This window comes from Sciurus vulgaris, assembly GCF_902686455.1.
Source record: "Sciurus vulgaris genome assembly, chromosome: 10".
NCBI classification, from domain to species: Eukaryota; Metazoa; Chordata; class Mammalia; order Rodentia; family Sciuridae; genus Sciurus; species Sciurus vulgaris.
In genome coordinates, this window is record NC_136470.1 from 108,309,865 (window position 1) to 108,336,807 (window position 26,943).

General features: G+C 30.8%; 1 protein-coding gene across 1 annotated transcript in view; it reads left to right on the forward strand.

The window, feature by feature from the left end:
- SI (sucrase-isomaltase) overlaps window positions 1–20,199 on the forward strand; it is a gene marked incomplete at both ends in the record, with an annotated part of 121,969 nt that extends 101,770 nt beyond the window's left edge. The window contains 22 exon segments of the mRNA XM_079155080.1: window positions 233–295; window positions 604–720; window positions 1,961–1,970; window positions 1,973–2,047; window positions 3,072–3,164; window positions 3,167–3,209; window positions 5,738–5,805; window positions 5,808–5,870; window positions 6,809–6,843; window positions 7,041–7,133; window positions 7,135–7,158; window positions 7,522–7,554; window positions 7,557–7,626; window positions 7,629–7,646; window positions 7,649–7,670; window positions 8,835–8,919; window positions 9,014–9,067; window positions 9,653–9,777; window positions 14,236–14,324; window positions 17,066–17,115; window positions 17,290–17,457; window positions 20,131–20,199. Coding sequence (XP_079011206.1) covers window positions 233–295; window positions 604–720; window positions 1,961–1,970; window positions 1,973–2,047; window positions 3,072–3,164; window positions 3,167–3,209; window positions 5,738–5,805; window positions 5,808–5,870; window positions 6,809–6,843; window positions 7,041–7,133; window positions 7,135–7,158; window positions 7,522–7,554; window positions 7,557–7,626; window positions 7,629–7,646; window positions 7,649–7,670; window positions 8,835–8,919; window positions 9,014–9,067; window positions 9,653–9,777; window positions 14,236–14,324; window positions 17,066–17,115; window positions 17,290–17,457; window positions 20,131–20,199 — 1,467 coding nt within the window.
- Window positions 20,200–26,943: the final 6,744 nt, after the last annotated feature.

Below are 26,943 nucleotides of genomic sequence, written 5' to 3' on the forward strand. Positions count from 1 at the left end.
TAAGTATCACAGAAGTTGACATCTTTTCCTTAATGTTTTTCAATACAGGATAAGCTAATATAGAAAATAGGAATAATTTGCAAGAGATAATATTAAAAAAAAACACTCCACAAACTAAAAACAATAATTGAAGGACTTACAGATGGGAATCTTGAGATCAATATGCCTCTAATAATACATTCTTCCTGTGTATCATAATCATATCATACTGACAAATTCTTCTCCCCTATAGGTATGGCCAGATTTGCCCAATATAACTATAGATGAGAATCTTACTGAAGATGAAGCAGTTAATGTAAGTTTTATATTGATTAATTATATAACCAAAAGAAATCCAGAATTTGGACTTAATAATGATTTTGATTGATAATTAAATTTGAATATTTTCCTCCCTCTCCACGTATGTTGCACTCTCCTTTTACCACTCACAGCTGCTTGTGTTGTCGGAAAAAAAATCACATACATGTACGAGATTAAAGTTGAGATCTGATTTCCTTCATTATTACTCACAGCATGATTGTAGATTGGGTGTACATTTCCAGTGTAGACATTTATGAATTTCTTATGAAGTTCTACATTTTAATCTGAATTTTGGTTTTTCAGGCTTCCAGAGCTCATGTAGCTTTTCCAGATTTCTTCAGGAACTCTACAGTAGAGTGGTGGACAAGGGAAATTTTAGATTTCTACAATGAGCAATTGAAGTTTGATGGCTTGTGGATTGTGAGTAAGAGCAATGTCTTTTCAGTTATCTGTTCTGTAGTAATTGTACAAGATTCTCTGACTCCTTAATAATGTCAACAAATCACTTTTTGTGAAAATTTGCTCACACATTTTTGCCCATAGAACTTTCTTAAGCAAAGGACTACTAAAATAGAGCTTTAACAATTCAATACATGTATATGGATGTTATTTACAGGACTTTTTCATCTTGAGCAAATTACCAAAATAACCTCCTTTCCTAACTATTAATAAATATATACAAACACTTATTTTTATTTAATGTAGTAATAATTCTCATACTCAACTGTATGTTGTAAGATAATAATCTCATATATGTAGCAACATTATCTTTTATACAATTTCCTTACCTTAGATGAAACTTTAAAATGTTACTGGTAATATTTTCAGTAATCTAATTTTGAAATGAGAAAAGAAGAAGATTTACTTTACTACAAGTAAATATTTAATACAGGAGATTGTTCATAATATTCCTCTTGATACCTGGAAGTAACATTTCTTACTTTGTTGGGTTTTCCACATGAATACATTAATTTTATTTTTTTAAATTGAGCTTTATAGAAGTTTTGTTGTGTCAACCTGGAAGATAGAAAATTACATAAGCCTTTTTTAAAGTAATGGAAACAGATATACTGATATACAGATTTATAAAGTATAAGAAATTCTAAGTATATCCTCGAGAACAGCATGATCCAGGGAAGATGACTTGTTTTCAGATGGAGGAAATCACCTTTAATGATAGCTAATGCTTTATTTAGATTATGGTCCATTTATATGTGGCTACAGAGACTCAGATATGTGTTCAATGCAGATATTCTTTGAAGTTTCCTGTATTTCTAAATTACATCTTGTGGTTTTTTAAATGTGAAAGCAGTTTATACTATGCTCAAGGCAGCAGTGAAGTGAAAGGAGTAAGACATATACTATTATAATTTAATTGTGTCTTAGAAATATAATAAATTTATTTTTATTCATATAATATACAATACAGGAAATATGACATTTATGTTTCTCAAAAGGAGGCCTGTATCATAACAAGTTAGGAAACACTGAGCTAAACTAAATTTTTCAGTATCATTACGATGCTTGTAATTTATTTTTTAGATACTAAGTAAATCAAAGAGTTCAAAATGATTTTAAATTTACTTGCTCTGTAATATTGTTCTTTTCAGAATATATATTCTAAATTATTATTAAATCTTTTTTAATCCCTCTCTTTAAGGATATGAATGAACATCAAGTTTTGTAAATGGAACTACTACCAATCAATGCAGAAACACAGAGCTAAATTATCCACCTTATTTTCCAGGTACAATTACTATTACTATGCCCCTGACATTATCATATTATTATTATTTACTAATAGGATCAGAAAATAGAATCCACATTTTTAATTTTCACTGCCCACCTGCAACCTTGGGACATGCCTTACATATACCAAAATATTTAACACTATTTTGAAAAAAAAAAAAAAAACAAGACATGTATACATGTATTTTATTTATATGAACATGATTCTTAAATTGTTTGAAATTTTTACTTAGGTTTTCTTAAGAACTTCCCGGATATAAAATAATAATTATTCTTTGAAAGGAAGAATTTCTATAAAATATTTAAAAATTTTTTAAAACTAGAGATAAATGGAAGAAAAGTATCATTTCTCTGTTCCTATTTAATCTATTAAACATAAAGTGATTGCAAAGGTCTTAAACCTATACTGAGAAAATGTGGATTAAAAGAACAATTCCATTTGTGGGGCACTTTACTTCAGTGCTTTATTGTATCAAATAGAGTTTTAAATAAAACTTATTTATTCAGTGCTTCAAAAATAGTACTTTTATATTTTTATTAATTCATATAACTCAGTTATCATTACAGATTGTTCATTATAACTAGCATAGACAAAGTATGCAGAGTGCTAAACAATCAATAATTATTTTAAAATAATGATTAATTTCTTTGCCAAGAGAACCATAAGGGGGTAGTATGTTATTGTTTGATATAAACAATAATTTCTGGTGTTTCTATAGCACAAAAGAATGAATATAATTAACAATAATGTATTATATACTTCAAAAATACTAAGAGAGGATTTTGAATATACTCACCATAGGAAATCATAAAAGTTTAAGGTGATGGTATTTTAATCAACCGAGTGATTACTACTCAATCACATGTTAATCAAACATCACATTATACTTCTTCATAGATATTTACAATACTGTATCAAACAAAAATTAAACTAAAGAATTAAAAATGCAAATTATATAGTTTTGAGCCAAATATTTCAATACTGGACACGTTATAACTTTTTTTTCACTGATTGTTCCCAGAACTTACAAAAAGAACTGATGGATTACATTTTAGAACTATGTGCATGGAAACTGAGCATATTCTTAGTGATGGATCATCAGTTTTGCATTATGATGTCACAATCTATATGGATGGTCACAAACAAAACCTACATATGAGTAAGTAATATTTCTCCTCTCTGTCCCTGTGATTTACTTTCATCTTTCAGATCTTAACTTCCATGCTACCTATTTAAAGTCCTGAGGACTATTTCTGGTAGTCCTTTTCCTTCCCAATTAGTCTATGTAACTTACTTCTTTGATAAAACTCAGATAAAATGTGTTTCTATGTATGTATATATGTATTTATGTATCTATCAACTATCATCTATCTTGTCATTGTTTTTTAATTTTCATCCTATTCCAAAAGAATTCTAGACTATTTTTGTTTCCTTACCATGTACCTTGTACAATGCCTGGCAAATAGAAAGTTCTCAAAGAATAGTGTTGAATGAATAAAAAGTAAATAACATAATTAGTGACACTAACCACAACATTAAATCCTGGTTAAATTTATTTAAATCTCTATTAGCAAACTGGACATATCTTACTGAGCTTGAACTTCTCAAGTTTTAATATTGCATGACTCATCTATATTTTTAACAAACTTCTATGCAAGGTCAGTAATGATAGAGCATTTTATTAATCTCTGAGTATCAAGTCTCTATTATTCAATAAACTTCCTCAAAGTGATAAAATGTTCTAGAATTTGGGTACCCAGTGTGGAATCCACTATTCATAAATGACTGTTGAGCAACTGTGATTCAGGAGTGCAATTTTAAAGTTTACTCAATTTAATTAAGTAATACTAAATAATTAAATATGAATAATCAGTGTCTATCATCACCATGTTAGAAGACCGTATAGCTCTGGGTCACTGGCTCTTGACTACACATTGTAGCCACCTAGAGATTTTTAAAAAAATGACGATTTTTATTAATCTCTTCTATAACCAAAGCCCCTGTATTTTAACAAGACTCAGATGATTCTAATGAGCATTAGCTTTGAAAATAACTATTCTAGTATATTATCCATGTTAGTAAGAGAATAAAAAACATTTTGGAATTTAAAAGTATGAATAAAATCACTTACTTGCTAATAAATACGTTTGCCTTACTTCTTCCACCCATCTAATTCATTCAATCCAAAAGGGGCAAAAACTAAGTAAGAAATTATTACTGACTACACCACAAGACTGGCCCATGACATTCCCCAGTAAAGACTCTAAGTCATTTTAAGATGTGAACAAACTGTTTTCAAAATACTTTTTTACTGGGAAATACATTATTCTTTTTTAGTCCTACTGTGCAAAAACATCATCTGGCACAAGTATTATCAACTAACCTTACTTTAGTTAAAATTATAGATATTAAAAATATTAAAAATTGATGGATGATCTCCTTAGCAAACTAATTAATTTAACATGAAAACATATTCCATTTAAGATAAATTGAAAAAAACAGTTGTTTCTATCAAGGATAGAAAATTAAACTTTTTCAACATATTACATTGTCTAGCATGTGTTTCTGACTATTCTGGATGCTGAGGAAATTTAATTTATGAATGAATCATTATCCCACTACAACTATCAAAATTGTGTAAAGATATTCTAGGTAGATGTAGGTAAATTTCTAGTAGTTCATACATGGAAGATATTAAGGAATTCAATTATTATTATTTTTTTTAGACAGACTTGCATAGGTAAAAAGAACAAGTGAGTTACTTAGTGCCGCGCCTTCACTGAGGCTGGCTTTGAACTTGTGATTCTCCTGCCTCAGCCTCCCAAGTCACTGGGATTATAGGCCTGCACCACTGCACCCAACTATTGTGACAACTTTTAAAGCCGAATCTTTTCTCAATCAGTTCTCTGAGAAGGAATTTATTTGGTTATTAATTTAAAGCAGCAATAGATAATTTTTGCCAAAGTAATACATTCAGCAAAAATAAAAAAATTCTTCAGAAAAATATATTACTCAAATGTGAACAAACAAAGAATTTGGGAAAACCCTTCTCTTATAATTTTTCCATTAGTTAAATAATATTAATTTTGTTTGGTAATTAAATATCTCAGAAATATATTTTATGTAGAAGTTTAGGTTTGATTATATATTATTTTATTCTACATGGTGTACACACAATTATCTCCTGTTAAATGTCAACAAACATACAAACAAATAATATTAGTCTATAGTAAATAATATTAGTCTATATTAAAGTCTGTCTAATTAGGGTGTTTGAGGTATATTCCCATGAAATATTACTGTATTTCTTACTGATAAAGTTTTCTTGAGTACTACAACAATAAATCTTCATTTATAATATCATAGTGAATTGTTTCCTATTTTTATATTCTTATGATAAAATGTTATACAGTTATAACTGAAATAGGGAAAAATGCAGATAGTAAAAAATAGTATATTCTTGCATTCTTCTTAAATTTAGAATGTTAAAAATGCATGCCATTTAAAGTCCCTCCCTGAAGGACTGAGGCGGTAGAAAAGAAAAAAAAATATTAGCTCATTCTTAAGCTAGTGTACTCAAAGACAACATAAACTCCATAAACGAAATACATATTTTCCATAAAGTGGTCATAAATTATTTGAAGAAAATGCCTTACTATAAGTCTCAAAATTTTTCCTCTGTATTAGAGCATTGCAGAAGACAACTGGCAAAAGAGGGATTATAATTTCTCGTTCCACATATCCAACTAGTGGAAGAGGGGTGGACACTGGCTTGGAGACAACTATGCACAATGGGACAATTTGGACAAATCAATAATTGGTATGAGAGAATCAGCATTTTATCTTTTTTTTTTTTTTTAGTTTCTTTATTAAGTGTTCACTTCTGTTGGTGATAGGTCCTAGACTTTTAAATCCTTAGGATTATGCTTTTGGCATCAGATTTGATGGCACAGAGAATCATGAAGGGGCAGTAGTCCAAGAAACAGGAACAAGGGTGTTATGTAAAAATTAATGATATCAGAAAGTTTATTTTGAGAAAATCATTTCATCCTTTTTGTTTTCAGTTTCTTTGTTGAAAAAGGCAGGCACTGGGAAAGATAACCTCTACAGCTAAGAAAGAAATGGGTAGAAATGCTAGGTTCTAGGCAATAAGAATCACTGAAAGTGATCAAGAATGAAATATGTCTAAATTTTGAAAGAGGATTTCAGATAATATTTAGATAACTGGTAAATAGGACATTTATCACTGTGTGTTTTGTGTCTAGTCTTATAAATTCTTCACTAATCATAGATTCAAGGAAGACTCTTTAGAAATATTTCTTCAACAAAGTTCTGGGAAAACACATGTGTTCTATTTTATTTCAGCATTTCTTTAGAGATTTTATTGAATAAGGATAATTCACTTTGTTTAAAGGACAAGAATTAGGATAAACATAATTGCAGAAACATCATTTTTAATTTAAAAATGGAACTGGAAACTTTAAAAATCGAAACACTCAACTTTCTTCTTTCTCCATAAGGTCTTCATAAAAGATTTGTACTCTGAATAGGTAATGCAAACATGGAAGCTTATAATGTCTATAATCATCGTTTATATACTGTAAAGTAAAAAATGCAAGAATATTATAAGAAGAAAGTATATTAATAATCTGAAAAAGATTCATTTAATTGGAGACTGACACTGAGAGTGTCTCATTAATATGAGTAAAATATTAAAATATGAAATGATTTTCTAAGATTTATTTTTCTAATTTTTAGGTATGATGGGAATTAGTCTTTTTGGAATATCATATGTAAGTAGATCTATTCCTCTTTTTTTTTTTTTTTTTTTTTTTTGTGGTGTTGGAGATCGAACCCAGAGCCTTGTGCATGCAAGACAAACAGTCTACCAACTGAGCTATATCCCCACCCCTCCTCTTATTTTCAGAAACTGAAAATATTAAAAAACACAGACCTTTCAAAATAAATTATATATAATAATATCTTTTAGACTGGAGCAGACATCTGTGGTTTCTTCAACAATTCTGAATATCATCTCTGTGCCCGCTGGATGCAACTCGGAGCATTTTATCCATACTCCAGAAAATCACAACATTGCCTTTACTAGAGTATGTCATTGTCACATTTACTTCAAACTCTGTCCTTTAATGAACCCTAGATTTTGCATAGAATAACGATCATAGTAATTGACAACATATTTGTTGTCATCTATTAGAATGTGAACTACCCTTTGTGTATGTTCCTCTAACCTAAATCAAGTGATAAGTTTAATTTGCACTTTTCTTACTTAAATATGAATACTATACCTTATCTCTTTATTATATGTTAAATATTATTACATAAAGTTTGTGTGAAGAGAGTGTATCACAGTGAATCACCTAATCTTCTACTTTTATTGTCCAAATATGTATTGAATATTATAATTTATGCAGGGGATAAGGAATTATGACAGTTTCACTTTGCTTGTTTCAAGACAAGATCCCTGTTCTTGGAATGAAACTTTTGTCTGCGATTGTCAAAACGTGTTCTAGATATTAGATACACTTTACTGCCCTATTTTTATACACAAATGCATGAAATCATGCTCATGGTGGCACTGTATTCGACCCCGTTTGCATGAGTAAGTGTAAATTTTTTTTCCTACCACAAAGAGATAACGTTAATTTCATTTAATGAATAATCTTATAGGCAACTTTTTTTTTGCTATTTTAATTAGAGATTTTAGGTTAACAAAATAATTTTATCGATACATCTACTAATAGAGTAAGATGAGCCATAAATAAATGAAACACAAATTATTTTGGTTTTAGAAATAGCTATTTTATAATGGGCATAATTCTAAATGCTTACATAAGAATGACATTACATATTTTCAGAATTTCTTGGAGAAAATCATTATCTCTTATGATTTAATTCAGTCTTAATTATAAGTAAGTCTACCAAATATGTCTGACTGAAGAGTATCCCAATTGGAGATTAACTGACCAGGTACCCTAGAATACCTTACCCATTCTCCTAAGAAATTATGTTTTGAATTTAACCATTAGAGCTCTATGTGATATATGACAAATCTTAGAAAATTCCTTTCCTTCAAGGAGCATTGTTGCAAACATTTCTGCTTGTTCTCATTTTAAGGCAAATTCTGATTCTTTGATGTGAATATTACAAAAGAACAAACTCACAATTCAATGACGGCAACAACAGAAGCATGAAATTTTAATAAGTGCTATTCTCAGCATATAAGATAGATTTGTATTTTATCGCCATTTATATCTCAAATGCAGTCATCTACTGAGATACAAAGGAATCTTTATGCATTGTAAACCACGATGAGAGAGCTCTAGTTTATGTAGGATAAGCAAATTCTTTTCAGAGTTTATACATCAACATCCTGACAGCATAAGTCAAGTCTCTTTATGGTTATCTTCCAGGGTGCTCTTAGTTTTGCTTCCTAGTTTTTTGATCATATTCTAGGCAAAGTTAATATCTCTACCTGCATGACTTTTCCTTCCAGGTGTTTTCTCATTCAGATGGTCTTATATTCATCACATTTTCTGCATGATGTCAGGAAATTTAGTGATAGTTGTAATTGACTCATAAACGTGTATACTGCTGCATGTTGAATTCCAAGTGTTGGAATTGTTTCTAATATTTTTATAGTTTGTTTTTCATTTGAATCCATTAAAGTCGACTCTACAAATGTAATTTGAATAAACATTTTATGGTATTCAGTAGAGATAAGATTATTTAATTTAATTTGATTACTTGTAATTGTTTTGTCAAGGTTCTTTGAGGAAAGGCCAACTTGGAATATATACAGGCAATTCTTGTGGGGGCCAGCATTTTTGGTTACCCCTGTATTGGATCCTGTAAGTCCCACCATATATTTTATTTTGTTTACAAAAGTTTTTTTTTTTTCTTTAGTTTATGTTTTTAATGATTATATATTTACTTTAATTCCAGTATGACACTGTAGAAGGCTATATTCCTAATGCTCGGTGGTTTGACTACCATACGGTAAGTATTTTAAAAATTCAGAGATTGACTAAGCAGAAATGGTATTGGTACACTGATGTAACCAATGAAGTGTGTTCACTTTCCACTTAAAAAGAATAGAATATGTCCTGCAACTATAGCAGAATCAAATTAACACACAATAAAGGAGGGTTATTTTTTTCTGCTATAGTTTGTTATGTAGTCATTGATTTCTTTCAGCAAATAACACGAAAATTGAACAATACTTGCATAAAGGTCTTGTCCTTCATTGGTTATGCAAAACAATCATTAAAGGTAATGAGATCCTTCCAGGGATAATATACATGGAAAGTCAGGAACAGCTTTTGTGATCTTTCTAAATCTACACGTGTTCTGCATATGAACTCCACAAAATCAAATAGTTATAAATTACTTTGGAGAGGACCCTATTTAACTACGAACTGTGGGTGTGCTTTAAACAACATGATTCTTGAATAAACATTTTTGTTAATATTTAACCTGGAAATCATATTATTTGAGTTTATAAATGTATGCCCTCAAGTACCAAAACTGCTGATGATCTATTTATTGTTTCTATTGTATTCTTTTCATCTCTTTCATTTCCAGGGTCAAGATATAGGTATAAGAGGACAACAAAATCAATTTCCAACTCCCTGGGATAAAATAAATCTGCATGTTAGAGGTGGTTACATCCTACCATGCCAAGAGCCTGCTCAAAACACATTTTATAGGTAAGTTAATGTTTTCAGGACTCTGATTACATTTTGTGATATATCTTGCTAGAAATGTCAGGGAGGTTCTGAGATTTTTCTCTGACCTGCAAGCCAAGATTGCCTGCTGTGTTGTCATGGATGCTGAGTCAGGAAGATCTTTATTAATGATATCATAGCATGAAACAGAAAACTTCACATAAACTTCAGTTTTCCTTGTTTCTCAAGTTCCATCTGGGTGACATAAAGTAGACCATGCAAATGTTGCACATGCGGCAGTTTTGTGTCACATCTAAGGAAGCCCAAGTTAAGGGAATCTAATATTTTATAATGGGCTATAAGCAAACCTATCCATCCTTCAAAGAGAGACATTATCTTATTATACTGAACAGTAAATAACAATGGTTATAATTTTAAAAAATCTACGCCTGTTCTTCCAGTGCTGATTACATTTTTATTGTTATTGTCGAATGACAAAAAAATTAAAGCTCAATAATTTTAAACCATCAGTACACCGTTAAAATAATAAAATCATCTAATTAAACATGAATAAATCTGACAACAATTCAGGCTAATGACATTTCTATACACAGACTTGAAAATGCATCTTTCTTTAAAGTATTTTCCCACACTATCTTTTTAATTTAGATTATTTTAATTTATTCTATATTGTCTTATTGGTGCGTTATGATTTTATAAAATGGTGGAGATCATTGTGCCACATAGAGGCACACAATGATTTGACGGATCTTTCTCCATCCCTTTCCCTTTCCCTCACTCCTTCATATCCCTGATTCACTTGCTTTACTCTACAGATCCTCCTCCTCCTCCTATTATAATTATTATTGTTATTATTCTTAATTCGTGCATTATGATTATATTCAGATGTGTACATATCATAGTCTGGTACATTTTGTGTCCCAGAACTTCCCTTGCCTTCCTCTCTTTCCTCCTTCTCAATCCCCTTTTTTTCTAAGCTATTGGTCTCCCTTCTACATTCATGAAATCATTTTTCATTCCCTTTTTAAATTCTCTCTCGCTTTCAAATGTGAGAGAATCCTTTTGGCTCTTGACTTTCTGAGTCTATCTTATTTCACTTAGAATCATATTCTGCAGTTTCACCTACTTAGCAGCAAATGACATTATTTTTTATTTGTAACTGAATAAAACTTCATTGTGTATATATACCCTATTTTGTAACCCATTCATCTGTATATGGGCACCTAGACTCATTCCATAATTTGGTTATTTTTAATTGGTCTGCTATACACATTGTTTATTTATCACGATAAGATGCTTATTTTATTTATTTATTTTTAAATAAATACCAAGGAATAAGATAGATGAATCATGTGATGATTCTATTCCTAGTCTCCTATATGATTTCTAAAGTGATTGTATTTATAGTTCCATCAAATGTTTATACTTACTAGCAATTTTTGTTATTTGCATTCCTTATGATTGACATTTTAAATGAAGTGAGATAAATTTTAGTGTATTTTTTATTTGTATTTCCCTGATTGCTTAGGATATAGAATGTTTTCTTTTAAATATTTGTTGTCCATTTGTATTTCTTCTTTTGATAAATGTCTATTTTAATCATTTGTCCATTTGCTTATTGGGTTGTTTTTCTGGTGTTAATTTTTTGAGTTCTATATATTGTATATTAATCCCCTCTCAGAAGAATAGCAGGCAGAATTTTCCCCCATTCTTTAGACTCTTTATTCTACTAAATATTTCCTTTGCTATGTAGATAATTTTTTAATTTGATGCCATTCCACTTATTGATTCTAGATTTTCTTTCTTGAACTTTAGGATTCTCATTAAGATAGTCAGTGCCTATATCATGTGCTAGAATTGTTCGAATGTTGACTTTATTTTTTTTTTTGAACAGTTGCAGAGATTTTGGTTAATTCCTAGGTATTTGATTCTCTTCAAGTTGATTTTTTTTTTTTGGTAGGATATGATTTAGTTTTATTCTTCTACAAATGGATATACAGTTTTCCCAGCACTTTCTGTTAAAAAGGATATTTTTTCTCCAAAGTTTGTTTTTGGCACCTTTGTCAAGAATAGATGACATTTTCCATGTGGGTTTGTCTCCATGTCTTCTACTTTTATTCCACTGGTCTTCATGTCTGTTTTCATGTCAGTATGTTTTTTACTATAGCTCTGCAGTATAATTTTAGATTGGGTATTGTGATGCCACAGTATCAATCTTCCTTCTGAGGACTGCTTTGACTATTCTGGGTCTTTTAATCTTTCAATGAATGTTAGCAATGTTTTTTCCTAGTTCTGTGAAGAATGTCATTGGTATTTTAAGTTTTCACAGCAAAATTGAGAGGAATGTCAGAGATTTCCCACAGACCTCCCACTATCCACTATCATAACTTCTCCTATTATCAACATCCTTCACCAGAGTGCTACCTTCCTTACAATTGATAAATCCACATGAACACTTCATTATCATCCAAAGTTCATAGTTTATATTAGGTTTCTCTCTTGGTGTTTGTAGTCTGTGGATTTGGACAAATGTATAATGACCAGTATGAACCATAATAGTATACTGAGAAATTTCAGTGCCCTGAACATCCTTCAAATTCCACCTATTTATCCTCTAACACAAAGATTCCACTGATATTTTTACTGCCCTCATAGTTTTACTTTTTCCAGAATGTCGTATTGTTAGAATCACATCAAAAACCTTTTTAGATTGACTTTTTTCACTTAGTAGTATACATTTAAGATTTTTGCATCTCTTTTCTTGGCTCTATATCTCATTTCACTTTAGCTCTGAATAATATTTTGTCTCATGAACTTTTTAATTAATTTTAAGTCACCTTTGTTTGAAAGACTTTCTTTTTTCCTGTCTGTCTCATTTTATCTGTCCTGCAGTATTCCTTCAGACTCATGGAAATGTAGATATCCATTAAAAATATCACTTTTTCTTCAAATTTTAAGTTCCCTGCTTTCTACAGGGCAAGAAGACCTGCCTTTTAGTGGCCTTACTCCATGTAAAGATGAGGGACAACACAGATATCTATCACCATGAATTGCTCATCATCTAGCCATGACCCTCTTTTCCCTCAGGTCTTCTTCCCTGTTATCCTTGCCTTTTCTTTCACCGTCATATCCATTGTACCAAAGTACACAGGATGATTCTGTCTCATGATTGATGTCAGAATCAATTTCTTGTATCATAAAAATTTTTATTTCCAAAAACCTATAGACCTGGCTTAGACATTCAGATTCTAAAGGACTCTGTTCCTATTTCTCTTCTCTTTTCATACTTGAACTACTCTCTTGGTGACCTATGTGTTGACAGGCCATGTCTCCTGGAACCACCTAACCTAATTTCTATTATGACATCATTTGAAAAGGAGAAAGATGATTGTCACTGATAAGTGAAGTCTCTATGGAGACCATTCATAATTTCTGCCTTGAAGAATCTTCATATTTGCTACAAAAGAAGTTGGATTCTATGTCTCTTTCTCTCTTTTTAATCTATGTGCATGGAGAAAAAAGGGAATGTAGTATAGCTGATATAGGACTTAGGAATACATACAGAGTATAATGAAACTTATGAATCTTTAAATCTAGTATGTAGTTACTGAGAAGACTTGAGCTTTAATTCTATTTATTTTAGGAGACTCCCATGACAATACATCCTTCAATATTTGTGACTGGAAAAGGCAGATAGCAAAAATAATTTGCCTGGGAAATCCTTCCTTAACAATATAAGATTATCAAACCCAGTTGCTTCCCACAAATTGTTGCTGACTGAGCACAGGTGTAGGTATTTAGTTCATAGTTAGGCCTCACCTTGAAAGGTGTTGTCTACAACATAGATAGAACTTGCTGGTTATTTTAAATTCTTATTAATAATTTCCAGTTATAAGTGAATGATTTATATATGGAAATATGAAGAAGGCTTAAGTCATCAAAGAGTAAAAATATTATGAATAGTGTAATAGTTAATGGTGAATGACAGGATTAGAGAGGGAAAAATAAATTTACCAATAAACTTTATATTGTTGTAATTACTATAAATAAGGCCACTCCAGGTGAGTTAGAATAGATGTTATTATATGCTAGTGCTGGGCATAGTGGTGCACACCTGTAGTGTCATGGGCACATGCCTATAGTAGCAATGATATGAGAGGCTGAGGTAGAAGGATTGCAAATTCAAGTCCAGCCTCAGGAACATAGTGAGGCCCTAAGCAACTTAGGAAGACCCTGTCTCAAAAAAAAAAAAAAAAGGACATGTATAACATTTCATATTAAATATGAAGAATTTTATGGTTTATTATTCATAACTCATTTTAAACAGAAAAATTCTTTAATTTTATTTGCCTAAATCGGTTTGCATTCTCCTTAATTGCTATTATATTTGTGCTCTTTTGGATACTTTTATGGATCTTACATCATATAAAACACACTATTCTGCAAATATGGATAAAATTATATATTTCTTTTTTGTAGTCGAAAGAATTTCATGAAGCTCATTGTTGCTGCAGATGATGATCAGATGGCACAAGGATCTCTATTCTGGGATGATGGAGAGACTATAAGTGAGTGTTCCATTTAGTAGATAAATGTAATTTATTACATACATATCCTGTTTTCTCATACTTGACTTTTTGTTACCTATTATATTTTGGAAACTAAGTACAAAGCTTTTATACAAAGCTGAAAGATGTTGATAATTGGTTGAATCAACTTGGATAAACAAAGTTAGAAATAGTTAGACTCCTGCGTTTTTTAAATGTTAACCCCTATATTAAATATCTGAATATTGAAGAGATTTGTGTAGTAGGTATTACCTGTGGCAGAAACTAATACAGTACCAGTCACAAAATAGATACTGAGTACATATTAAAATACATAGATACTAAATATGTAATTCCAGTGACTCTGGAGGCCCAAAGTTCAAGGCCAGTTTCATCAACCTAGTTAGGAGATGATGTCACAAAATAAAAAGTAAAAAGTCTGAAGATGAAAATCAGTGTTAGAGCACTCCTGGGTTCATTCTTTAGTACCACAAAACAAACAACGAAATCATATTCTGGGGCCCATCCAAATTCTATTAGTTTAGGGAGAAAATGAGGAATCTGCCTTTGAGCAAAGTTCCCTCAGGAGATTCTTATGCAGTATATAAAATATAATTGCCATTAATAGTATCAACCCTCTCAGATGGAGTTCTAAACATTTTCTTGTTACAAACTTTGTCATAAGAACTGTCAACTGTGTGAAGTTGGAGCTTTCATGGGTAGTTTTCTGCAATTTAAATTTACTGTCCACAGATGATAAATTTTCATTAATAGCAAAGATATGTACCATCTTTCAATTAAGTAAATATTCTTCATCCAAAGGAAATAAGAATAAATTAGTAAATGAAGCATATGAGAGTGTTGACATAAGAATTATATGCTAGCACAGGAAAGAGTGAGGCTCACCTGTAGTCCCAGCGACTCCGGAAGCTGAGGAAAGAAGATTGCAAGTTTGAGAGCAGCCTCAACAATTCAGTGAGGCCCTAAGCAACTTAGTGAGACCATGTTTCAAATTAAAAAAATAAAGAGGGATGGATATGTAACTCAGTGGTTAAGTGCTTCTCAGTTCAGTCCCTAGTACCAAAAAAAATTAAAAAGAAAAGCAAAAGTAATTATATACAAGTGATCATAAAATTGGTATAAAGTCCCCTTCATTTTGTGGTTTAGAAGGTGAACGAATAAACCACTATGAGATACAATCCTTTGATTTAGAACCTTGACTTTCTTTACTGTGTTAACCGAGGTTCTACAAAGCTCACAGCCTTTCTTTCCCTTCTCCTCTGGAAGTATGTACATTGAATTTGCCAAAATTTTTTCCAGGAGTGTCAAGTTGGTGTATGCATAATTTACATCTTTGGCATCTCTACAACTCATGACTTAACTAAGAGTTCATTCTAACATCTATGTTGATAAAGCTTGTCTTAAACTTGTTTTTCCCCAGTTTTTCTTACTATACTAAGATGCAGATGAAAACTTAGTATGGCCTGTGCCCTGTTTAAGTTTCATGTCTGACTTATTTTTAATTGCTGGAAATTAATAATGTAATTGAGATTATATATTTATGATCTATTTATTCAAGAATAAAATCATTCTGGCCAATTATATCTGCCTGTTTTATTTTTTAATCATAGTATATTTCAAGATTTCAAATAAGCTCCTTGACTAATCATCAATTATAGTATGCAAAAAATATTTAGTTTCTGAATTTATGAGATCAGAATCTCCAAAGTTTTCTCCCACACGAAGGACAACAATCTAAATTGAGATTATTCTTTCTTCTAAACAAATACATTCAAATTTTGTGGTACAATTTGCAGAACAATTCTCTCAAAGAAAATTGAACATAGATGAAAATTAACTCATCCTAAAACTTGTACACATAAAGCATATCTTAACCTTTCTAGCTTTATAATATTTATATCTTTATTTGCCCTATGTTTACTAATGAAGTAGATATATAAGTGTCTTTGACTTAAATCTGAGATGTTATCTTCTCATTCAGCAAACCTTTTCATATCTTCTTAGTCACTCTTGTTCATTTAATTCTATGAATAAAACTTTTTGTTAAAATTTCTGCTAACAATGTACGTTTAAAAATTAAGACTAAAATATTTAAGGTATGTTGGCACTAATATACTCATAATTCACATTAAATTAGTTATGCATTCTTAGTTTATATTCAGAGAAGAAAGTTTGTGGCTGAATGTCAATTTTATTATGGGAAAAACTTGTTTATTAATTTTTCATTAAATTAGTGAATATGATGCTGACATACGTAATTAGAGAGTAGATTTAAAATATATTGCTTTTTCCATGTTATCTCAATATGTATTTTAATCAGACATTTGACTTACTTTCTGTATGCTTCTTTGTTTTTTATATATGAGTACTCAAAGAAGACTAGGGAAATTTATCCTGATTACAGATCTTGACAATAATTAGTCATTTCAAATTTGCAATTAATTCCACTGTTTTGGCACTGAATTTCTTCTATTATACAATGGAAAAACAAATAATATATATCTCTAGAGTAGTAGTGATAATCTGACAAATGAGAGTGTTTAATAAGTGTTAGCTCTAAAATTACTATAAAATAAATATCGAAGTGATGAATTAAAAATCCTATGCTTTGTCAGTTTGACTTTCATTAGAAATACATAAATAGAATATCATAATATTTTTAACAAAAAAGGAAATTAGTTATACTAGTGTTACTGTTCTAATAACTAAAGATGTATTACTTTTTTTCTCTCTCTCTACAGACACCTATGAAAGAGACCTATACTTCTTGATCCAATTTAATTTAAATAAGGTATTTTAAATTATTTATATACAATTGTTAAAGAATGCATGGTTTCATTCCTTGTTTATTATATAAAACACTTACTTTAAATATACAAATAATTTTCTATACAATAAAATACATTGTGTCAATTTAATTGCTTTTTGCAAAAGAAGGGCTTAAAATTTTTCTTTCCTTTTGTAGACCACTTTGACAAGCACTATTCTAAAAAATGGTTACATAAATAAAAGTGAAATGAGGCTTGGATATATCCATGTGTGGGGGAAAGGAAATTCTGTGGTCAATGTGGTCAACTTGATATATAATGGAAATACAGTATCACTGAGATTTCAACATCAGCCAGACAAAGAGGTAAGTGACTTAAAAAATGTAGATATTCAAAACACTTACATGGACTTCTTATATTTCTCATGCCTAAAGAAACATAATTATGAGTCAACTATGACATTTCTCAAATATTAATATTCATTAAACTTTCATTTTATTCTATATTGCTCTTAGAAACATTTCAGATGTTTCAATCAAAATAGCGTCTTTTTAATAATTTTTCTGACATAGCAATATTAAATCTGCTTATTGCTGTTTTGGAAATTTTTTAAAAAATAAAATGTGTTCATTTGAACTTTGTATATATCTTAGATAAAATATATTTGATTTTTTTTTTCAAAATTAATAGAACTACCTATTAGCACTCATGAATACAGGTGTATAAGAGTGATGATACCAACATGAAACAAGGAGTCAGGACTCCTATGTTGAAGTAAAGTTGCTTCTATTAATTTGATTTTTTTATGTTGAAAAACTGACTTCAGGTCCTCCCTTTCTTTCCAGTTAAATAAAAATAAGCAAGAAAATAGTCTCTCAAACTCCTTCCAATTCTAAATTCTATGACTCTATGAATTGCAAAGGTGTATTTCAAACAATATACAGTCTAGACAATATTTAAATGTCATACATGTTTGATCCAAGTTTAAGGTCAGATCTGCACTCCTAAAACTGTGTGTGACTACATAGCCTCTTGTATTTAACCTTGTATAACACCACCTAGTCATTATTCACTTTAGATGACCTTACAGAATAACAAGTTATTTGCTGATTTCAACTTACATAAAAAGTCTGTATCTTGGGCTGTCTCAGATCTTTATGGATTTCATAGGATGTTAGAGTTAAACAGCACCTATCAGATGGTTTCTTCCACTTGAAATTTAACACTTGACCTACAATTACTGTGTTTTGTAGGCAAGTTGAATTTCCCAGTCGATGTGGAATTGTCTTTCTTGCTACATTGTGGTTAAAATATCCTTTATTTCTTTAAAGTATGCCAGGATTGCAATTTGGTATTGTGTTCTTTCTTAGTAAAAATAAATGTTAATTACTTAGTACCTCACACTCATTTCATTTTGAAAATTTTACTGGTTTATAAAATTCCAAGGTAACAGAATCATTGATGTAGTCCTGTGGTCTTATATGGCAGACCAAGAAACTCCTTGCAAAGGGAAATGAGTTCTCCCAAAATAGAGTCAGAATAGAGGTTGTAAATCACAATTCAAAATGAATTTTGTAATACAGTCCATCATTTTGTCAGATTAAAAAAAAAGAGTTTGCCTTACATGTTTTCCTGTTCTTTATTTACTATTAATGTGACAACTAAAGCTGATAACTTAGTCAAATGAAGTAAACAATGTCAAATAAACAGTGACAAATTATATTTAATGTGTTGGATATTATTTCATTTTGAGTAAATGTGGTAGAAAAAGAAGTCATTTTTAAAAGGTCGTATTCTAAACATAGTCATGAAGAATTTTAAATACTATGAAGAAATTGTTTGATAATGTTTCATTTCACCAATGATTTCAAAGGAAGATATTCATTTTAACCAAAAACCATGAACAGTTGCTTAAAAGTGCATTCAAATGGAAAAAAATATATTTATGGACAGTTTTTCAAGCATTCATGTAGGAAAGATGTAGAGGAAAGAAGGTCCATTTCTTTCTACACTCATGTTGCCCTTTTGCATAGGTGTGGTGACTTTATGCAAAGGAAGACTTAATTGTGATATTAATACAATTTTTAAAACGTTTCCCTAGGAAAAAATTTGTCCAGTTGATTTTTGTGTGAGCTATTGTTTTCTGATTATAGATCTTGACATTTTATTTTTGCAATTTATTTAACTGTTTTGGCACTGACTTTCCTCTATTATACAACAGAAATTCTAATGATACATATCTATAAACTGGAAGTGACAAAGTGCTACTAAAGAACTAGCCTAGGTTTTTGTGTACAATGGATCAATTATAAAACTGAATAGTCAATGTTAAGTATTTTTTTTCCTTTTAAACTCTTCTACTACTGTGGTAAGTTGACCCAAATTTGCTGTGCCTAAGTGAAGAATAAATTTTATAAAGCCCTTAATTGAGTACTTGTGTAATAGGCAGTAGAGAATGTTGATATTCTTCTTTACTTGCCCATTCAATTGTTGAATAAAAACTTTTCAAGCTAAGGCACAGAGAATCATGTAAGCACAGTGGAGAAAAAGCAATAATGATAAGGTGTAGTAGAACATCATATCATAAAAATATGACAAATGATTATTTGACCATAACTGCTTAGATTATTTTCACAGTTAGCCACTTCTATATGGTCCAATTGAGTCTATATCCAGTGAAGAAAATATGGCTGCAACAAAGTACAGATGACTGGATAACATTTAAGGAAGGGAAGTGTAGCAGTTTATGTAGTGCAATTATGAATTACTCCAAATTTAAGTATCATATGGAAATAATAGATATCAAGATAATTGCCTAATATTCTTAGATTTTCATATCTTTGACATTCTGCCTCTCTGTAATTCATTTCCATAATCTATAATGTGATTTGTTGAAATGGTTTCCAACTCTGAAATAAAAATTTATCAAAATAAAAATAAAGGTATATCCTGTTTCATGCTAAATTAAATCATCTTTGTTTTAAAAAAGAACAAAAATGTGGTTTTAATTAAATAATTTGCAATTTTATTTTTTTCAGATATTAGATATTGATCTTACAGATAATAATGTTACTCTTGATGAACCATTTGAAATCAGCTGGTCATGAAGATCGCCATCAATTCAAGTTCTCAAGGGGAAATTAATACTGGATTTAAGTTTCACAGCACTTATATCCATCTTCACTGACTTCTTACATTCTGTAAAATATAATTTTCATAACACTTACCTAAAGATTATTGCATGGTGGACATCAAGAATAATGCTAATTTTTTGATATTAATGTAGTTTGTATTCAATTATTTAAGAATGTTTAGTAGGATTTGGATAGTTCTAGGCTGAATAAACATAGTATTAAATATGTGTATGTAACTAGAATATAATTAAAGTATGTGATTTTTAAATTAAGTGAAACATGTAATTATAAGTTATATACAATATTTTTAATATTTCATAGATATGTTATGTAACAAGTTGTCACAAAATGTGATTATTTTGTACTATGTATATTTAATTTGGAACAGAAAATAAAATGTGTGTACATATATTAAAATGGGCTTATTTTCCCATTATTTTCCTAATGAAATTTGTCTTAATAAATTTAGGTTGCTATAGTAAATTGCCATTACCTGGTGGATTAAATAAAAACATTTATTTTTAACAGTTCTTGAGATTAGGAAGTCCAAGATCAAGGCAGCTACAGATTCAATGTCTGGTGAGGGCATCATCCTGATTTGTCCACAGTATCTGTTATATCCTCCCATCATAGAAAGAGAGAGAAAGACAGGTAGTTCTACCATGTCTCCTTTCTTAAGGGCATCAATCCTTAAGTGAGAACTCAATCTCATGACATAATTACCCCACAATGTCCCCATCCTCAGATATCTATCACATTGGTGACTAGTGGGGATTCAACAAATGAAATTTGGTTGAAAACAACAATAAATTCCATAGCAGGAATCCACTTTTATTTTCAAGTTTTACTTTTATATGAGAGAAAAAAAAAAAAAAAAACGCTAAAGTTTATTTTTCTTTAGTTAGTCAAATAAATCATTCTAGCTAATTCATTTATTGAGATGCTCTAAATCAAGGCCTAGAAAAGTTTCCCTTGGTATTTTTAGCATTTAGATTACTTCAAGTTCATTTAACTAATCAACTGTGACTTGATATAATTGTTTTCTAATTATAAAATTAGATTTTTGCTATTATAGAATGTTAAGATAATACATAACTCACAATATAAAGACCAGGGAAAATAGTAAGAGTGATAATAATGACAATAATAATAATAAATTGTTTACTTCCAAGAAATTTTATAGTGATTCAGGGGAATTGACAAGCAGATCATAAATTATAAAACTTAGTGCTAGGAAGGAACTCACAGTCACTGCATATGGGAAGAAAAGAGTACAGACATTTTTGATTTGATAGTCATTTGATATTCAGTGAAACTAAGTTTGCATGTTCCATTTTACTTTGGGTTCCACCCCCTTGAGATGCTCTCACAGAGGCACAAAAATTACTAACGATATTCACTTGTTAGTGAGAAAACAAATTCATAGACCACTGTCAGTTTGTAATTGTCTTGACTCTAAAAGCTAAGCCCTGATATATTTTTGTTGAACATAAACAATGGTCACAGAATACCAACATCAGACAAGGACATTCTGTAAACACAAAGGAATAAGACCAAAAAAAGACTGCTCCCTAAACGCGTTTGAGGATAGAAGGCAAGCCACAATAATACTAATGACTTGCTCTCCTGGATTATACAAGTATCTGACTATTTCACCAATTTCTGCTTTAGCCTACTTAATGTTTTCTACCTTCTTTAAAAAAATATTCAGATAACTAATCATAAAATTGTCTTGAATTTTTTTATCCGTAGCAAGTCATGCTTCCTCAAACTTTCTTTTCCCCATTTGTCACAGTGCGGTCCCTATTCTAATAAGACTCTTTGTTACACTTCTTTCACTGAGATGGTCTAGAACTTCCAGACAGTTGTTTTATTTCTGCTCACTGCAAGTAAACAACGTGGACTGTGGATGTGATTATAGTACAAGCTTCAACTTTGTGTTAGCAAAGATACGAAAATAATGAAAGTGTCTCTCTTATTATGACTCCTAACGAAATGACTCTTTGTGAGGCTCAAGCCATTTTCTGACAATAAGTTGTATTCCTCATAATTAAGTTACTTAAATCATGTTAATATCAAATATAGGACTAGGTGGTATAATAGGAATATGAAACAACAATTTTATTTAAGTTTCAATGTCACATTTCATATGTAAGAGTTGAAGAATGTCGGTTATTCATTCTAGAGAGATAATGCTAGATTATTTGTGCTTTGGTAGCTCTCCATACAAAAATGAGATTCCAATATTTGCCTCTCCAAAACAACCTGAGGAAATCTATGTGTCTGTCTGTGCAACTACTATTATACCTTACAATATTTCTAGGAGATCTGCTAACTTCTGACTTGTTTTGTTGTTTGCTGACTTTCTTTGGGGACCTTCAGACTACCAATAAAACTTCATTCTATATTAGTTTTTTATATTGCTGTGTGCATTGTTCAGAGTTTTACAGAGGAACAGAAACCACAGAATATGTGCAAAGAGGTTTATTAGATTGGCTTATACAATCAGAAGCTGGATAGCACCTCAATGGCATCTGCCTGCTGGAGAGCTGGAGGAACCAGTAGCTACTGAGTCCAAGAAGCTGAAAGCTTCAGAAATTGAAGGTCCAGTGATGTAGCCCCTGTCTGTTATTGAAAGCCAGGAAGATCCCTGGAGAACTGCAGATGAGAGTCTGTATGGGAAGAGTGAAGAAGCTGGGATCTGATGTCCTGGGTGATGTTAGCAGTAGCAATAGATGCAGCCACTCAATAAGAATCAAGTTTGTATCTGCTGTGATTTCCTCTTCCTTCTACTTTTTGCTCCACCCTGGTCCCCAGTTTATTGGACAGTGCCATCCATATTTGGACGGGGATCACCTCAGCTTGCAGCCCTAAATACCAATTGTCTTTGTAATCACCAGAGACACACCCAGAAGTCTCTTAATCCTAGGTATTTCTTATCTCCATCTACTCAAGTTGACAATCCAGATTAACTATCACACTATGTAACAAATTATCAAAAATTTAGCAGTTTAAAATTATTTTAAAATTTCCAGTGGTCAGGAAACTGAGCATGGTCTAGCTGAATCCTCTACAGAGTATATTACAAGGCTGCAACTGAAGAATCAGCTAGGTTATATTTTCATCTAGAGACTACACAAGGAAGGAATACACTTACAAGTTTACAAAGACTGTTGACAAAATTTTCTTGAGAATTTTACTTTTTGCTGGTTGTTGGCTGGAAACTGCCCTGAGCTCTGAGATAAAAGTTTCAGCTCCTATCATCTGCCTATGGTTGCTTGCCATATGTACTTCATTATTATGACTAACTACTTATTTATCCAAAGAAGTAAAGTGAATAACTAGAGTAAGATTGATAGGAAAATAAAGTCATATTTAATGTAACATAACCACAGGAGAAAATATCTGATCAACCATTCTCTATTAGTCAGGAAAGTTATGGTTATTGTTTACACTCAAGCACAGGAAATTACACAAGGTCATGAATACCAGCAGGTGAGAATCATAGGTGACAACTTAAGAGAGGGAGGGAGGGAGGGGGAAGGGAAAAAAGGAGGAGGAGGAGGAGGAGGGGGAAGGAGAAGAATGAAAAGAAGGAGAAGGAAGTCATCACAGGAGGAACAACCCTTCTAGAGCAGCCCCCACTAAGCCACCTTCTTCAGCCATGTCCCACCTGCCCACAGTTACCACCCAGTCAGATCATTCAAATTGGGATAGATTGTTTAGATCGTAGATCTCATATCTAACGATTTTACCTCTGAATACTTCTACATTAACAGGAACTGTGTGGGTATACATTATGTCCAAAGCATTGCAGAGGTGGGACAGGGTGGTAGGTTATTAAAAGTGGACACCACTGTTGAAAGGGATTGTTGCTCATCTAATGGGAATCAATTAGGTCTCTTAGGAATGGTTTGTTTAAAGTAAGAATGTAGTCAAGACAGTGGAATGAGTCTGACATAACTTTCCTGTGTACATTATGAATACACCACAGTAAATCTCCACATCATGTATGTCCAGAAGACAGGGATCCTAAAGAGATTAAGATATACTCCATGTTTGTACAAATATGTCAAAATTGACTCTCTGACTGTACAATTAAAAAGAACAAATAAAAAAAACAAAGAGAAAAAGAGAATGCGTAGGTCTAAAGTGAGTTTGGATTTCTTGGATCACTCTCTTACTTCCTATCTTGCCATAGACCTCTCTCCTATACATTCCCCCAGAATGAGATGGTATTTTCTATCAAATCACCAAAAACTAATTCTGGCACCATGACCTTGGATAACTAAAACTTCTGATATTTACAAAGTATTGAATCTTGTGTAATTTGTAATAGTGTCATAAACAAACTAGGAAAGTTACTGAGTTCCAAGTTCTAATAAGAGACCTCTCTTCTAAGATGAATGCTGATGGTTACACTGACTATACATTTAAAAAAAACTCCTCTGTGACCAATCCTTTCTGACTGTGTAAATCTGAGTGTAATGTATAATGAGTGGTATAACGTCCACAGTAGGTAGTAAATAGACATTTCTAGTTTATTTATTTTTTTAAAGAAATGTCCTGTGCAGATTATTTGCCTTAATTGGGTTACTTATTTTTGGCTTACCATTTTTTTTTTAGTTCATTATATATTCTGGGTACTAAGTCATTTAAATTGTTAAGTTGGAAAATATTTTCTACTATTCTGTAAGTTGTGTCCTCACTCTTTTCATTGCTTCTATTACTGAGCAGAAACTTCATGGTTTAATATAATTCCATGCATTTTTTCCTCTGTTTCCTGTGTCATATTCAAAATAATCTTTGAATATATCAGTGTCTTTAAGTGTTTCATCTATGTTTTATTTCAGTGGTTTCTTAAATTTAGATATTATATCCATTTGGAATTAATTTTTTATGTATTAAAAAACAGAGTTCATGTTCCATTTTCTTACATATGAACATTCAGTTTTCCAGCATCGTTTGTTGAAGAGTTTGTCCTTTCTCTGACATAAAAATGGAATAATTTTTCCCCCAGTTTTTGGTGAATATTCAGTTTCTTTCATCAGTGTTTTGTACTTTTAATTGTATAAGTCATTTACTTAATTAAAAATTTTCCAGGATATTTCTCAATAGCCATTATGTATAGGATGCTTTCTTATTTTCTTTATCAGAAATTTGTTATAGGTGCATAAAAATGAACAGATTTTTTGGTAATGACTTTATTGAATCTGTGTAGTCTATGCCTTTACTCAGTTTGTATATTCTAAGACTTTACTGAATCTGTGTATGATTCTGTTATATATATAAAGATTATACACACATACACACATGCAGTATATTCTGGCACCATGATCTTGGACATAAATACATTTATATATAATCTCAATCACCTGTGAACAGAGATCATTCAACTTATTTCCTTGTTCTTTGAATGTCTTTCCTTATCTTCTCTTGCTAAATTGTTGTGCTTTAACCTTCCAGGCCTTTGTTGAATAAAATTGGTGGAGAGTGGGCTTTCCTGTCTTGTTCTAGATCTTGGAAGAAATGAATTTTGTTTTTCATCTTTTATTATGATATTGGATATATTTTTGTTACACATAGATTTTATTGAATTGCTCCATCTATACATAATTTGGACAGTTTTATCATAAAGAGATGCAGAATCATACAGACTGCTTTTTCTACAAATAATCAAGTGATTTTTGATCTGCTGAGATGATACCTTATCTTTATTGATTTGTATATGTTGAAACATCCTTTACATCCCAGAAAGAAATATCATTTGATCATGGTGTATATCATTTCATTAGCACTTAGAATCAATTTGATGGTATTTTGTTGAGAATTTTTGCTTGTATTTTCACTGGGAATATAGGTTTTATTTCTTTTCTCTATAGAGTCCTTATTTGGCTTTGCTTTCCAGCTACTCTCAGCCTTATAGAATGTGTGTGCAAGAGTTCCCTTGTTTTCAATGTTTGGAGTAGCTTGGGTAGAATTGGTTTCAATTTTTTGATTGTTTGTTAGGATGCAGCAGTGAATCCATTTGGTTGTGAACTTTTTCTTGATAGGAATTTTTGTTGTTGTTTTCTTTTGTTTTTTTACTGATTGAATTTTGTTATATATTATTGGTCTGTTCAGGTATTCTATATAATTGTGGTTCAATTCTGATAAAATGTATCCTCCCCCAAATTTAGCCATTTTTTCTAGGTTTTCCAATTTGTTGGAATAAATTTGTTCATAATAATATCTAAAGGTTCTTTATATTTCAGTGGTGTCAATTTTAATGTTTCCATTTTCATTTATGATTTTATTTCTTTGAAACTTTTCCAAATCCACTTAAGAGTTTTCAAATTTTGTTTATTTTTAAAAGAAATCCATCTTAATTTTACCAATTATTATGTTGTTTTTTTAGTATCTCTTTCATTGATTTGTTCTCTGATCTTTTATTTATTGATTTCTGATATTTTGGGGTTCACTTGTTCTTGCTTTTCTAATTCCTAGAGTTGTATAATTTGTTCATTTGAAATCATTTTTCTTTTGGCATAAGTGCTTATTATTATGAACATCCACCTAAGTACTGCTTTTAATATATCCCATAAATTTTAAAAATGTATTAGAAATGCATTACAGTTATACATGGTAGTGGAGTTCATTTTTACATGTTCATACGAGCACAAAATATAATTTACTCCATTTCAAATGCTAGTACTTCAACTTTACCTCCTTCCTCTC